The following is a 13,632-nucleotide window of genomic DNA, read 5'->3' as shown; positions in this document are numbered from 1 at the left end:
TAGCAGTATTACTTATAGCTATAATTGCTATGTCCCAGTCGTCTTTAAATCTACCTGCATCAGCATTTCCTTGGCCATTTCTAACTATCTCATAATCCACTCTTCTGTCGTTGGGAAGAAATCCATTTTCTATAGCTGAACTATTAGCATTTGATAGGACAGCATTTCTCTCATTCGATGGACCAATATGCCAAGTTTCCTCCATCTTTTCACATGTCTGGCATGTGAGTCAAGGAGGAAAAGTCAGAAGACCTGGTTGGGAAACACAGGGCAGGAGAAAGGAAAGAGATGGCAGGAAGATGGAAGACCTCTGGATCATCTGGAGCCTCCCTCAAATGTGTAGAAAGGGTCAGGATGATTTCACAGAGCGGAAACGGAAGCAGGTCCCCGTTTTGCTCAGCTCTGCCCCAAATAGCATTGCCTTCAAGGATCCCCCATCGTTTCCAATATAATTGTCAAAACTAAAAAAAAGCCACAGCAAGGCATATCTTGAGCCAAATATTTATTAAGTTAATGATAGTATGCATTTATTGGATGACCGAGTTATGTATGTAAGGAAGCAATAGACCATTGGAAAACATTTCAACCATCAAGACACTCAGGAGACCTTGGCCAAGACGATCCTGCCGAGACGAAGGGGGGGACTTCCATATTGTCTGGAAAACAAAAAGGACTTTGCTCTGTCTGCAGAGAGCACCGTTTTCCGTGCAGCCAGATGGTTTCCAGTTTTCTATACAGAAAGCGCTGCCCCTTCACTGAAAACCATGTTTTCTGCACAAAAACCCACAGAAACAATCCCGAACTGTGAAAAATGTCCAAACATTTTGCAGTTTAAGGACTTTTTGCAGCACGAAGGAAGATGGTAACATTATTGGTCTTTTCCTGAGACTGATATACACACACACATACATACACACACTTTTCTTATATCCCACCTTTCTCCCAATATCGGGACTCAAGGCAGTGGAAATATATGACATCCCTAGAAAGAGAGGCCAGTGCGCCTGAGGAAGGAGACTTAACTCTGCGAAAGCGTAGGCTACCGATTTCTTTCTTTCCTTTCTCTTACTCTCAAAAGTGCCACGAGATCCGTTTTCAGACCGGTTCCTGAACACAGCTGTGTCTCTGGATTCTGGGAAGTGAGAGAACAAAAGGTGCGATCTCCCTTCAAAAGTCCTTTTCAGACGGGAACCATCTCTTTGAATCAGGGATGGTCAGTTTTCTGCCTCAGACTAGAAACCTCCAGAGGCTCCTACATAAACTGCCCAAAAGACCAGGGAGGGACTGGAAGGAGAAAAGGGCACTTTTGAGGCTCACGGGTTCATTTTATCTCCCCCAATAGTCTTTATTATTGTTTTTAAATTACAAAACAGAAAATATCAGATGCCCATTCCATAAGCTTCACGATCTTCCAAGTTTACATCTTAGAAATCAAAATTTCCACCAATGTATAAAAGAAAGCCATTTCTTTATCTTTACAGAGCCATATATCAGTATCTGTTGGTTGTTTCTATATATCTAGTTACATTATTTTCATATTTTATTGCTGCTGTTATTTTTATAGATTATATGAGAATATGTGCACCTAATCAAACTAATTTCATACATCTATTTCCTTTTCTACTTGCATTCGCATGTCCTTCTCAAGTAATATGTTTTCCTTCTCTTTTCCCATTGACTCTGCGTTTATCATTGTTTTTCCTTGACCTGATAGTTTCTCATTTCCATTTACCTTTTCACTGTCTATAACAGAGTCTCCTTAATGCCCTAAATCCTATTCAAGTGTTTTACCAGGATCTCTTGTGGATGTTCAGTCCACTTCCACAGATGCACCAACGGAGCGACATTAAAGCCTGAAGAAGGAAACCCGTTTCTGCAAAACTCATGCTAAAATAAACCAGTTTCAAAAGCGGTGTCATGACCTGCTTCCAGAAGCTGGACCTGGACCTAGAGACAGAAGCAAGGGACCTTCTGCTGAACCAGAGAAAGAAGAGGATCCAGAACCACAAGTTTCAGATACAGAGCAGAATGCAAGACCAGTTCTGGCAGAAAGTCCTGCCTGTTTGGATCTAGAAGACACCTTGCCCCTATCTAGGCCTGAAGAGCGGAGACAGCAAAGGGAGCCTTGAGCAGATCTCAGAGGATCTGTAGGAAGCAGCCATTCATTAAGCAGCAGCTGCATCGATGTTGCTGAACTCTGTTTAGGACTCTGGAGACCAGGGTTCAATTCCTGGCTTGTACATGGAAACCCACTAGGTCACCTTGGGAATGTTAACCATGGAGTTTATCACACAAAGGAAATCGGGAGTTTATCCCGTGAAGATCCTGGGGAAAAATTGTGTAATTACGTGTAACAATTTCACACGACGTCCCTCAAAACCCGCCATTAAAGTGGTCACAAAGAAGCGTTAATGCACATCTTTTTACTTTTGGGATTTCAGCGACAATGCATTTCCGATAGAACTTTGTTTCTGCAATTGCGTGTGATAGTCATTTGTGCAATTACTCGCCATTTTTGCTTTATTTGCAGGATGCTTTAAATGCGCTTTAATCTCTCTTTAATACCAAAATTAGCCCCAGTGTGATAAACTCCTAAGTTACTCAGCTTCAGAGGAAGGCAATGGCAAACCTCCTCTGAACAAACCTTGCCAAGGAAACCCCATGACAGGCTCACTTTAGCGTTTCCACGTAAGTCGGAAACGACTCGGAGGCACACAACAAGAACAACGACTACAGCCAAGCAACTAGTCCCCTTTGGGGGATATATGGCAGCATCTCAGCTGAGGAAGGGTGCATCACTTGCCTCTGGAGTCAGGTCTCTGGCTCCTCCGTTGGCTTCTCATTGCTGACGGTCAGTGTCTCTGCGTGCAGCGGTTCCTCCTCTACCACCGCCTCCACCTCGATCTCTTCTTTGGTGCTTTCCTGACTGACCGGTGGCACTGCTTCCTCTTCAGGGATGGTCCCATCCTCCTGGTGCACAACCACTTCCACGGGGGACGCCTGGCCGGAGCTGCCCGAATCGTGGTCGTAGCTCTGGAAGCTGTTGCGCACCTTCATGATGTACTTGCGCAGGACGCTGGCCCCATCCAGAGGGTTGGCGGCCGTGTGGTTGGCGGCCACAGAGTGGCGAAGGTGCTTCATCTCAGAGTAAAGGCGAAGGACCGACTTGTTCAGCTCTGTCAAGCGGTTCCCCAGATCTGCGGGCAAAAAAAAGACACACAACAGAGGAAGGAAGCCTTGTTGTGGATATGCTCTAAGATGGTGGTTGAGAAGACCAGAACTTGAGAAAGCTACTGTAGAAGACAGGGGTTCCTTCCGGTGTTGCTTTTCATGGAAGCAACCATTGGCAGGAATGGCTCTTCCTTCCCCTGGCAACCTTAGGGAGCAGAGGTTGCACACCAGTGTAAGTATACAACATCCAGCATGCTGTTGGTGCTTTGCACTCATGTACATTTCTTAGAATCATAGAGCTGAAAGAGACCACAAGGGGATTAGGGGAACCTCAGGGATTAATGAGGACTGTTCTGGCCAAATGGAGACATTTGGAGGATAGCTGTAACCCAGCAGAGGGAGAGGGATGGTTCTGCTGGGGCTGACCTTTCCTCCGGCTCTCCTCGAACTCCCTCCTGGCCGTGTCGATGTAGCGCTGGACCAAGGCCTTCAGCACCTGGCGCCGGTAGGAGAGGCGGCTCTCTGCCCGCAGGCCACCCTCTTCCACGCACGGATTCGACTGAGGAGAAAGACAGGAGATCGGAGTCACTTTTGGGCTGGGCACCTTCAATGCCCAAAACCAGAGCAGCCAAATCTGTGACAGACCCATAACCTTGTAGAACCCCAAGTTCTAATGCTATGCTCCCACTATCTTACCCCAAATTACCCAGAATACCTAAAATCACAAAAAGCCACTCAGTGCTATTGGCCCCCTTGCACTCCCCTAGTGATGACCCTGCCCCGGATGTGCCATCTAGCCCAGTTAACTCTGGCTGGCAGACCAGACTGCTAAAGCCAAGATGCCCATTGCAGGGAGAGCCAAGGTGTGAAGATGTGTTTCCTCCCCATTCTTCCTACTCTTAGATCCACACTCAGCCTCTCCCTGCTTTGAGCAAAAGACCGACCATACTTTGGGGCAAATGGCGCACTTAGAATCATAGAATCCTAGAGGTGGAAGAGACTCCAAGGGCCATCCAGTCCAACCCTGCTCTGCCATGCAGGAAGACACAATCAATGCTGCACACCCTTTGAGTGGAACTTACGATGGTAGGAATCGGGGGGTATTTCTGCGGCCGCTTGGGCTTGTAGCAACACAGGAAGCGAAGGACGCCCCTGCGGAGGCAAAAAGGTAAAGAATGAGCAGAGGCACAGAGAACTGTGGACAAGCGTGGCAGGCTGATCAGAGATTTGGTACAGAATGGTTGGAGAAACAGGGGAATGGAGACACCGCTATTATTATTATTATTGTTATTATTATTATTATTCCTCTTCGTTCTCCTTCCTTTTTGGAAAAAATGTTTATTCTATTTATCTTTTAATTTAGATTTTTAAAATGTCTAATGACTTGGCAGGTCTAATAATCACTTGATTTACATGCCACCTTTTTCCCAATGTAGGTTGAAACAAGGTGCAACTAGAAGACCATTCATTATAATATGATTTTTAAAAAGTTATCGTGTTAAAAGCTGAAAACTGCCTGAAAACAGTTTACAAGCATTTCTAAAACAGAACAATAAAAGTACACTATAGACCAGATGCTCTCTGGAATGTTGTAAGTTCTTTGGCATTGCTTTCCTTTTACTTCATCCCTCAGTGATTCCCAAACTTTGGTCTTCCAGGTGTTTTGGACTTCAGCTCCCAGAAGCCCCAGCCAAAAATCAGGAATTCTGGGAGCTGAAGTCCAAAACATCTGGAGGACCCACGTTTGGGAACCACTGTATTATGGCATCACCTGGCATGGGAGAAAACAGTCTTCCAGGTAGTTTTTCTGCAGCCAGACACCTGCTTTGTGTGAGAATCCAGGTGCTCTCAGGTGCGCCTCTCGCTCTCATGGCCAAATTACCTGATGACGTAGAAGACGGACTTTGGAGTCGGGATGATGTTGAAGGGGACAGGCAGCGTCAGGCCTTCCCTGAAGAAAGACAGGTAGAGCTTTGAGCGAGCAAACTTCCATTCCACGTCGGCATCGTTCTGCAAAACACACAAAGGAGGAACTTTTGGGTATTGGGTGACATCTGGCCCACCTGTTGCATGGAGTGGGTTTCACAGGCATGGGCACCTATATCACCCAGGTCTGGCAAGGGGGCCGAAGGCAACAAGGCATGGGGTGGACTAGGCTCTTGTGGCCCCTTCTAACTCTATGAGTCCATGATTTGCAACGTTTAGGATGTAGTGCAAGGATTGCATTTTGATTATGGCTGCACAAGAAGAAACTCTTGAACATAACTGACTCATGAAATCACTCCCAGCTAGTTTTCAGTTGTAAACTGCTTAGGGAGTGCTTAAATGCACTGATAAGCGGTATAGAAATGTACTTGCTACTTGCTATTGCTATAGGGTGGCACGCAATGGGTAAAGTCAGAGGCCTTGGCTGCAGAGAAATGCTCACCTCGATTTTCTGGAAGGAGTTGGTGATCATGGCGATGAGCATGTTGAGGAGGACCACCACCATGACGATGGTGAAGACGCCGTAGAGGACCCTCCCCACCAACTCAGCCACGTAGAACTGGGGCATGTCCACCACATCATGCTCCTCCATCCCCAACATCGTCCAGAAGAGGAACTGGAACGTCTCGTTGAAGCTGCGGGGAAAACGGGGGAGGAAGGAGAAACACAGCTCTGTGTTGGGAATCAGGGGCCACTGTAGGACCATAGACTCTTAGGGGATTATCACATGGGGGTTATCCTGCCCTTGTCCCGCTCCTATCCCGTCTTTCCCGCGCAATTGCAGGAGGTACTTTCAGATGATGTCACGCAGATCCCATCATTAACTCATCTGAAAAGTGTGATTGATCACGACCGTGCAAAAGACTTTCAGAAGACACTGCGTCGAGCCCATCATTAACCTGTCATTAAAGCAACATTAGCCAGCATTTTGCATTAACAGAAGTTTGTGTTATTGCAATGCTGCTTTAATGACAGGTTAATGGTGGGATTGGTGCTACGATTTGAAAGCTTTTTGTGCTTTCACAGTCACAGATGGGTTAATGATGGTGTAAGGACGGGGGAGCGCTCCCATTCCTATCCCATCTTGTGTGTGATAATCTCCTTAGAGTTGGAAGGGACCCGAAGGGTCACTTAGTCCAACCGCATTCTGCCATGCAGGAAGACACAATCTAAGCACTCCCAAGAGATGTCCATCCAAGGAACAATGGAGGCAAGCTACAGGAAAAGAGTTTGTGCCTAAACATTAGGAAGAACCTCCTGAGGACAAGAGCTGTTTGGTAGTGGAACACACTCCCTCGAAATGTATTGGAGTCTCCTTCTTTGGAGGCTTTTTTTAAATGGAGACTGTACAGACACCTGTCTCAGGGAGGGCTTGGGTGGCGTCATCCTTGCATGGCAGCAATGGGATTGGATTGGATTGAATGGCCCTTGGGGTCCCTTCCAACTCTATGAGACTTGACTTGAGACTTGAACGTAGAGACTTGGACTAAAAGACTTGAATCCATCACCATCTTTTGTAGGTGTGACTCCCAAGCAAGCTCCTATTCCAGAATGCCCCAGACTGATGACCCTTGGCTCCAGCCTCCTGAGGCCTGGTCCTTCCCAGGGGCTTCTTAGCTCAGCCCCTCCAGTCCCTTTTAGCTTAGACCCCTTTCCACCTTCTCCATCCCCTCCAGACCCCTGAAAGCCAGAGGACACACCTCCCAAGCCGCTCGGACTCCTGGTAGTGGACATAGATGTTGTTCATCCCGCACAAGAATGCTGTCAAGATGATCATCATGATGAACATGAACCTGGAGCAGGAGATAAAACAAGGAATTCAGGGGAGAATGGAGGAGAATGACCTTTCTTACCAGGAGAACTCATTGTGGGAAGGTATATGGCACACGGAGGACTATCACACAACTCCAGTGTGAAAAGTGTTACTGCCGATCTTGTACTCAGCATAGGCAAGAAGGCTTTAAGCTGGACATTTGGCATTTCAGTAAGTGAGACAACATGAGATCATGGCGCTTTGGTGAGAAACTGGGAGAGGAAGCCAGTCTCTATTCTAGCGCTTTGGAGGAGAAACAACTGGCTTCTTGGAACTGGCAATGAGGAATTACTGTATATATTCGACTATAATTTGACCTCATGTATAAACTGAGGGCAGGTTTTGGGGCCAAAATTATGAATTTTGATATGATCCATGGATAAACTTAGGTGCATGCAACAAAGGATCTAAAGGATGAAGCAAAGGAAAACAATGCCAAATAACTTCCAAAATTCCAGCAGATGTAACTGTTGGTTCTCGCCCTAAAAATTGGATGGAGGAGGTTGCAGAGAGTAGGTCACTGCTTCCAGGACAGATTACGCTCTTACCTTTCAACAGAGGAGGGTTGGTTTTCAAAAAATAAGAATTAAAGTGTGGCACTTACATTGCCCAGTCGACTCATGTTTTTAGTCGATTTTTAGACTAACATTTCTAGACTTATACCTGAGTATACAGTAAGCCTGATGAATTAATGATCTGATATTCCTAATGAGGAATCTTTACTCAGAGCAAGAGGCTATTGTCAGGACAGAAAAGGGAGAAACAGAAGGGTTCCCAATTGGGAAAGGGGTCAGGCAAGGCTGCATCTTATCACTATTTCTGTTCAATATGTATGCAGAACATATAAGAAAAGCATGACTGCACACAGAAAAGATCCTAAAACGCAAAGACGTACAACTGAGCACAAAGTCAGAATCGTATAAGCCATTGCATTTCCTATTGCCATGGATAGATGTGAGAGCTGGACAGTCAAGGAAGAAGAGCAAGAAACTTTATTCCTTTGAGATGATGTGGAGCTGGAGAAGAGTGCTGAGAATCCCATGGACAACAGCCAAAGGGACAAACAAAGGGGTTCTGGAGCAGATCAATCCAGAAACTTCCCTAGAAGAAGCCAAGATGACCAAAGTGAGGCCGTCTTACTTCAGACACATCATGAGAAGAAAGGACTCCTTGGAAAAGGCAATAGTAATAGTGAAAAGGTGGATGGACGTAGGAAGAGAGGAAGGTCAAAGGCCAGATGGAGGATGGACTCTATGAAGGAGGTCACTATGGGTTTTATGGGGTTGCAGGAATTAGGAGAACAGCGGAGGACAGACGGTCTTGGAGATGTATCATCCATAGGTTCACCATGGGTCCAGATCGACTTGAGGGGGAATAAGAACAAAAAACAACAACAAAACATAGGTAGTTTACAGCAGCTACAGGAAGGAATTACTTAATCATGAGGAATTCATTCTGTGTAATCAGTTACTTTCCAGTTTCTGCCACAGAGCCACGGAAGGGTTGGGGAAAGACTCCATACCGGATCATGTCGTCTATCATCTTCCCGATGGAGATCTGCAGTGTCCCGAGGGTCTCATGAGCCGGCAAGATGTAGGCCAGGCGGGTGAAGCTCAGCATGCTGGTGACCGCAAAGAGCACCTCGGCCATGAACTGGGGGTCCTCCGTGTGCCACTCCTGGCGCCCTGCATTGGGCAAGAAGGTCCAAGGGAGGGGAAGAGAGACAGATGCATGGTTGCCTCTGTTACGTCTAACTTAGGGAGGCAATCTCTCAGTCTGCCAGGGAACACTTAGCCTGCAGCAAAAGCACAGGAAGGATGCAACCAGCAGAAGCCCAATGAGGACTGGAACCTTGGTCCTTAAAAGCCATAACGGAATGGCCACCTGGATGTCCTATTATGGCCTCCAAAGACCAGGGTTCAACTGCTCCTTGTACCTCTGTGTCAAGAATGGTCTAATCCTGTCACGATTTTAGTGATAATGTTGATTCTGGTCAGTTAGGATGCGTATATTAAGTGAAGCTCCCATGGAAAGTTCAGACTGCGCTGACTGATTATATGTGGATATGTTGTTACACCGGGCTTTTTCAATATATTATAACCTGGTTGAGATGCTGGATGTATATATGGCCATGATAGATGTTGGATTATGTATGGTCATTGATAGTTGTTGGTTATCTGCTGGGCATCTGTATGTCTTGGTTAAATGGTTTACTGCTCATGCTTGGTGATATGTCATAGAGACTTGGTGTGATGTTAACCTTGTAAGGCGGGATGTGGTGGATATACATGTGAGGTTAATCAATATAAACCTATATTGTTGTATGGATCACATGACACAGTTTGAGTATAAGCACAATAGTTGATTAGCAATTGGTGTTTTATAAGAAAAGGTAAAGATTGGACCTGGCTTTCCCAAGGAGCCTCAGACTGTCTGCAATGCCAGCTGCATCTGTGGCAGTAATCTTACTACTCAGAGCATTTCCCACTAGAATCATAGACTCCTAGAGTTGGAAGGGACCCCAAGGGCCATCCAGTCCAACCCTATTCTGCCATGCAGGAACTCTCAGTCCAAGCATCTCCATTGATAGATGGCCATCCAGCCTCTGCTTAAGAACTGCCAAAGAAGGAGACCCCATCACACTCTGAGGGTTGTGTAAACATAGGCGTAGTTGTGTCCTGGCTAGAGCTACCCTGTCCCTCTCGCTGCTAAATTATCTCCCCCATGAAATTCAATTTCCGAGTGCCTTCTCAGGACCCTAGGTTTTAGGGTAACCCCATGATAGGTTCCTTTTAGGGCTGCCATAAGTCGGAAACAACTTGAAGGCACACAAAAAAAACCTTGTGGACTTTCATTAAAGGTTTGTGCTTTTTAAAGAAAAGGGGGAAAACACTCACCAGCTTCGGTGTAATAGTAGCATTCATGGGAGGAAATGCCGTCGTCCAAGCAGGAGACCTGGCCTTTGAGGAAGACTAAAACCCGGAGCACAAAGGATGCCAAGTACATGCTGAGGATGACGATGTCCAGGAAGTTCCACCAGTCCAGCAGGTAGCTGCGCAAGCCCTCAATCCAGACCTCCTTGCACTCGAACCAGAAGAAACCTAGAGGACGGCAGAAGCGAAAGAGGGTCAGTGCTGACCACAGCCATCCGTCCAACTAAGGTCCCTCTCCTTGTCCCTTTGCTCCACTTGAGCTTCTCCAGTATCATCTCTCCTCCTTCTTGTCTGATTCTGGACCTTTCAGCTGTGCTGTTTACCCCACGATTCAAGATGCTCAGAACTGTCACGCTGGAAGGGATCCCAAGGGTCATCTAACCCCCAATGTTGAAGGAGACCAAGCTATAATGTGGCCCTTAGACCAAAGCCATTTGTGTAGAAGGACCTTTGACCCTTTCAAACTTCTCATAGAATCAGAGAATTCCATGAATGGTCAAGCTGGAAGAGACACTAAGGGTCATCTAATCTAACCTCAAATGTTGCTGGAGACCAAGCTCAAATGTGGACTTTAGAGCAAAGTCATTGGCTTACAAAGACCTTAGCTTGAGCCTGTATAAGGCTTCAATGGAATCAGATAATTGACAAGCTGTAAGGGACCCCAAGGGTCATCTAGTCTAACTCTGAATGCTGCAGGAGACCAAGCTCAAATGTGGACCTTATGGCAAAGCTGTTGGGGATATAAGGGGCTTAGCTTCAGTCTGTATAAGGTTTTCATGGCATCAAAGAACTGTCAAGTTGGAAGGGATCCTATGGGTCATCTAGACTAACCACTAATGTTGCAAAGGACCAAGCTAAACTATGGACCTTGGAGCAAAGCCATTGGGAGAGGGCATAAGGACTTTAGCTTGAGCTTCTATAAGGTTTTAATGGCATAAGAAAATTCTCAAGTTGGATGAGGAACCATGGGTCATCTGGTCTAACCCCCAATGTTGCTGGTTTATAGCGTATAATCAAAGAACACAAGAGACAACGCAGACGGAGCCAGACGGAAAAATCAGCTGGAGCAGAACATGTTATAAGCCATCCTGGGCATAAAATGCTTGTCTGAAAACACTGAAATTCCATTGAATCCCACAAACACCTGGACAACTTCAACAGGAAAGAAGAAACCCTTAAAGTTAGCAAAGTTTGGTTATCAGTCCTGAAAATACTAAAACCAAGACCCAGCCAATGCAAATGAAAACCAGACAGAGTGAAGGGGTTTCCCAGCAGACAATGGATCATTATTTAAATGGACACCGACCTGAGGCCTTGCCATTTGACAACAGAACAATAAACCTCCCAACCAATGGTATACACACACACACACACACACACACACCCCTCTTCCATGCCATCTTCTCTGAAGATGCCAGCCACAGATGCTGTCAAAACAGCAGCATTATTATTGTTGTTGTTATTATTATTTTGTTATATCCCACCTTTCTCCCAATATAGACTCAAGGGACTCAAGGTAGCGAACAACAGTTATAAAACAATACAATTTCAAAACAGTGCAACAATATTAAAATATATAAATATAAAATTAAAAAAATAATTAAACAATTTTTAAGATTACGACAGTTACTGTATAAATTAAAACATAAAATGTTAAAATACAAACCACTAAAATTTATGTTGCACAACATTAAAAACCCATTCTTTATCAGTTTTGCAAAGACCTGCCTTGTTCTAGGCCTGCCTTGTAAAACATGGACACAGACTCCAACCCCTCCCCACAAAAAAAACAAAACCCTATAAACTAAAGGTATTCGAAAGATGAAGTCTTTACAGGAACAGCAATGGAAAGAAGGAAGCACTAGAAAGAAAACTTACTATAAGGGTATAAACTTTGGTTGAACCATGTTTTTACAGTAAGGATTAGGACTGGTGATATTTGTAGTGAGCTTATAAAAATAAAGGTAAAAACCCTCCACCAAAATGCCCCCAAAGCCATGCTGTCTTTCTTTGGCTTGCCCTTGTCCCCTGAATCCTCCTGGCCACCCACCTGCCACCCAAATCATGTGGAGAGAGGTCTCCCACATGCTCTGGTTGCGCCCCGAGAAGGATTCGTGGTGATGCTCCAGGACCAGGGACTCCACCAGAAGGAAGACCAGGAACCAGACGTAGGACGCCGAGTGCAGAAGGAACTTGATCACTGGGATTTTCAGCATTTTGCCCACCTGGAAGGGGCAGAAGAGGAGGAGAATAATTGAATCATAGAGTTGGAAGAGACCACAAAGGCCATCCAGTTCAAGGGCCATCCAGTACAACCATGGCCAGCAGCGCTTCGAGGGGCACCAAAGTTACACATGGGAGTGGGGCCAAACGGGGACCCAAGGAGGCATTTGGGGGCCATGACCCCTCCGGATCCTCCCTTTTAAAAAAATATTTTATTCCATCTATAAAACACATTATGTTTAGTTATACAATAATGAAGCGCACCAGGGAGTTCCAAAAGAAAACCAGCATGTGCTTTATAGACGATAGCAAAGCCTTTGACTGCATAGACCATGAAAGGCTATGGAAGACCCTTAAAGATATGAATGGAGTGCCAACACATCTGAGAGTCCTGATTAATTAAATAGAGGCTGGATGGCCATCTGTCAATGGGGATGCTTTGGTTGTGAGTTCCTGCATGGCAGAATGAGGTTGGATTGGATGGCCCTTGGAATCTCTTCTATGATTTTATGATTCTTTCTGACAGGCTGAACACCTTACCAAACTAAAATGGTGCCAAACTGCTCTACTTCTGCAATGTGGACATTGACTGAACTGAGGAATGGTCCCTGGTGCCGCTTGAGAGGGTTTCCACAGAATTGTGCTCCTCAATGTGCACCTGAATTGGGGGAAAGCATGGGCCGCACTGCCCTGGCCTTTCCGGCCCCCCAAGAGGGCTGCGGCCGTTTAATCCCAATGCGTTGACCGCCATGGACCTGGACCAGAGCCGCTCACCTTGGACTTGGGGGCAAACCAGTAGACAAGGCAGAGGAAGGGCATGGCCACGAAGATGGAGCAGGAGATGAAGATCTTCCAGAGGCTGTTGCTGCCCCTCCAGCTGTTCAGAGACCCGCACCAGATGGAGGAGAGGACCTGCTGGCAGATGGGGTGGGCGACAAACTGGGCCAAGGAGAAGGGAAGAGAGCGGGAGGAGAGACGGACAGATCAGTCATGCCAAAGACCCCTCTGTTTTGCACAATTCAGCACTGCAAACATTTGGCTGCCATGGCTCAGTCAGGTGGGATCCTGCATTTCCTGGCTCTTTCAGCACCTGGCCTGAGTTTGCAGTTCCAAAGCATGCTATCACTACTATATACACTATCCCATTACTACCATACAAAGGCATACGCAACTCCTGCTCACCCGTTTCTGGTTGTAGTTGACGGCCAGCCGGAGCCTTGCCAAGTTGGGGATCCCCTCCTCGAAGGCCTGGTCATCCACCACGTTCTCGTTCTCATCCTCGTCCGCAGCATCGTCTCCCAAGTCGTTCAGGACAGCAGTCACTTCGCTCTGATTGCGGCACATGCCCAAGAGCTCAAAGGCAAACTCCTGGCAGAGTTGCTCCAGCGCCAGGTACTCCGGCTGGAAGGGAAGAAGAAGAAGAAGGGAATCAGTTCAGGAGGAAGAATCTCAGGCTTTGAGAGGTACCGGAAACAAGGCTATCATAGCACCCCTTAACCTTAGATC

The 13,632-nt window shown here is 46.3% G+C and overlaps 1 protein-coding gene across 1 annotated transcript; it reads right to left on the bottom strand.

Annotated features, from left to right (window-relative positions):
- Positions 1-499: 499 nt before the first annotated feature.
- Positions 500-13,542, bottom strand: LOC121925093 (short transient receptor potential channel 2-like; the record flags this gene model as incomplete). Its single annotated transcript, XM_042456844.1, has 12 exons — positions 500-1,132; positions 2,804-3,197; positions 3,598-3,730; positions 4,254-4,323; positions 5,054-5,181; positions 5,600-5,792; positions 6,858-6,950; positions 8,493-8,655; positions 9,868-10,071; positions 11,954-12,128; positions 12,901-13,065; positions 13,309-13,542. Coding segments are annotated over 11 exons (1,944 nt in total), but the record flags the coding sequence as incomplete, so codon positions are not given.
- Between the last annotated feature and the right edge of the window lie 90 nt (positions 13,543-13,632).

The sequence above is a fragment of the Sceloporus undulatus genome, chromosome 3, assembly GCF_019175285.1.
Source record: "Sceloporus undulatus isolate JIND9_A2432 ecotype Alabama chromosome 3, SceUnd_v1.1, whole genome shotgun sequence".
NCBI lineage: Eukaryota > Metazoa > Chordata > Lepidosauria > Squamata > Phrynosomatidae > Sceloporus > Sceloporus undulatus.
The sequence above is the reverse complement of the archived record's forward strand: the minus strand, read 5'-3'. Positions and strand labels throughout refer to the sequence as shown.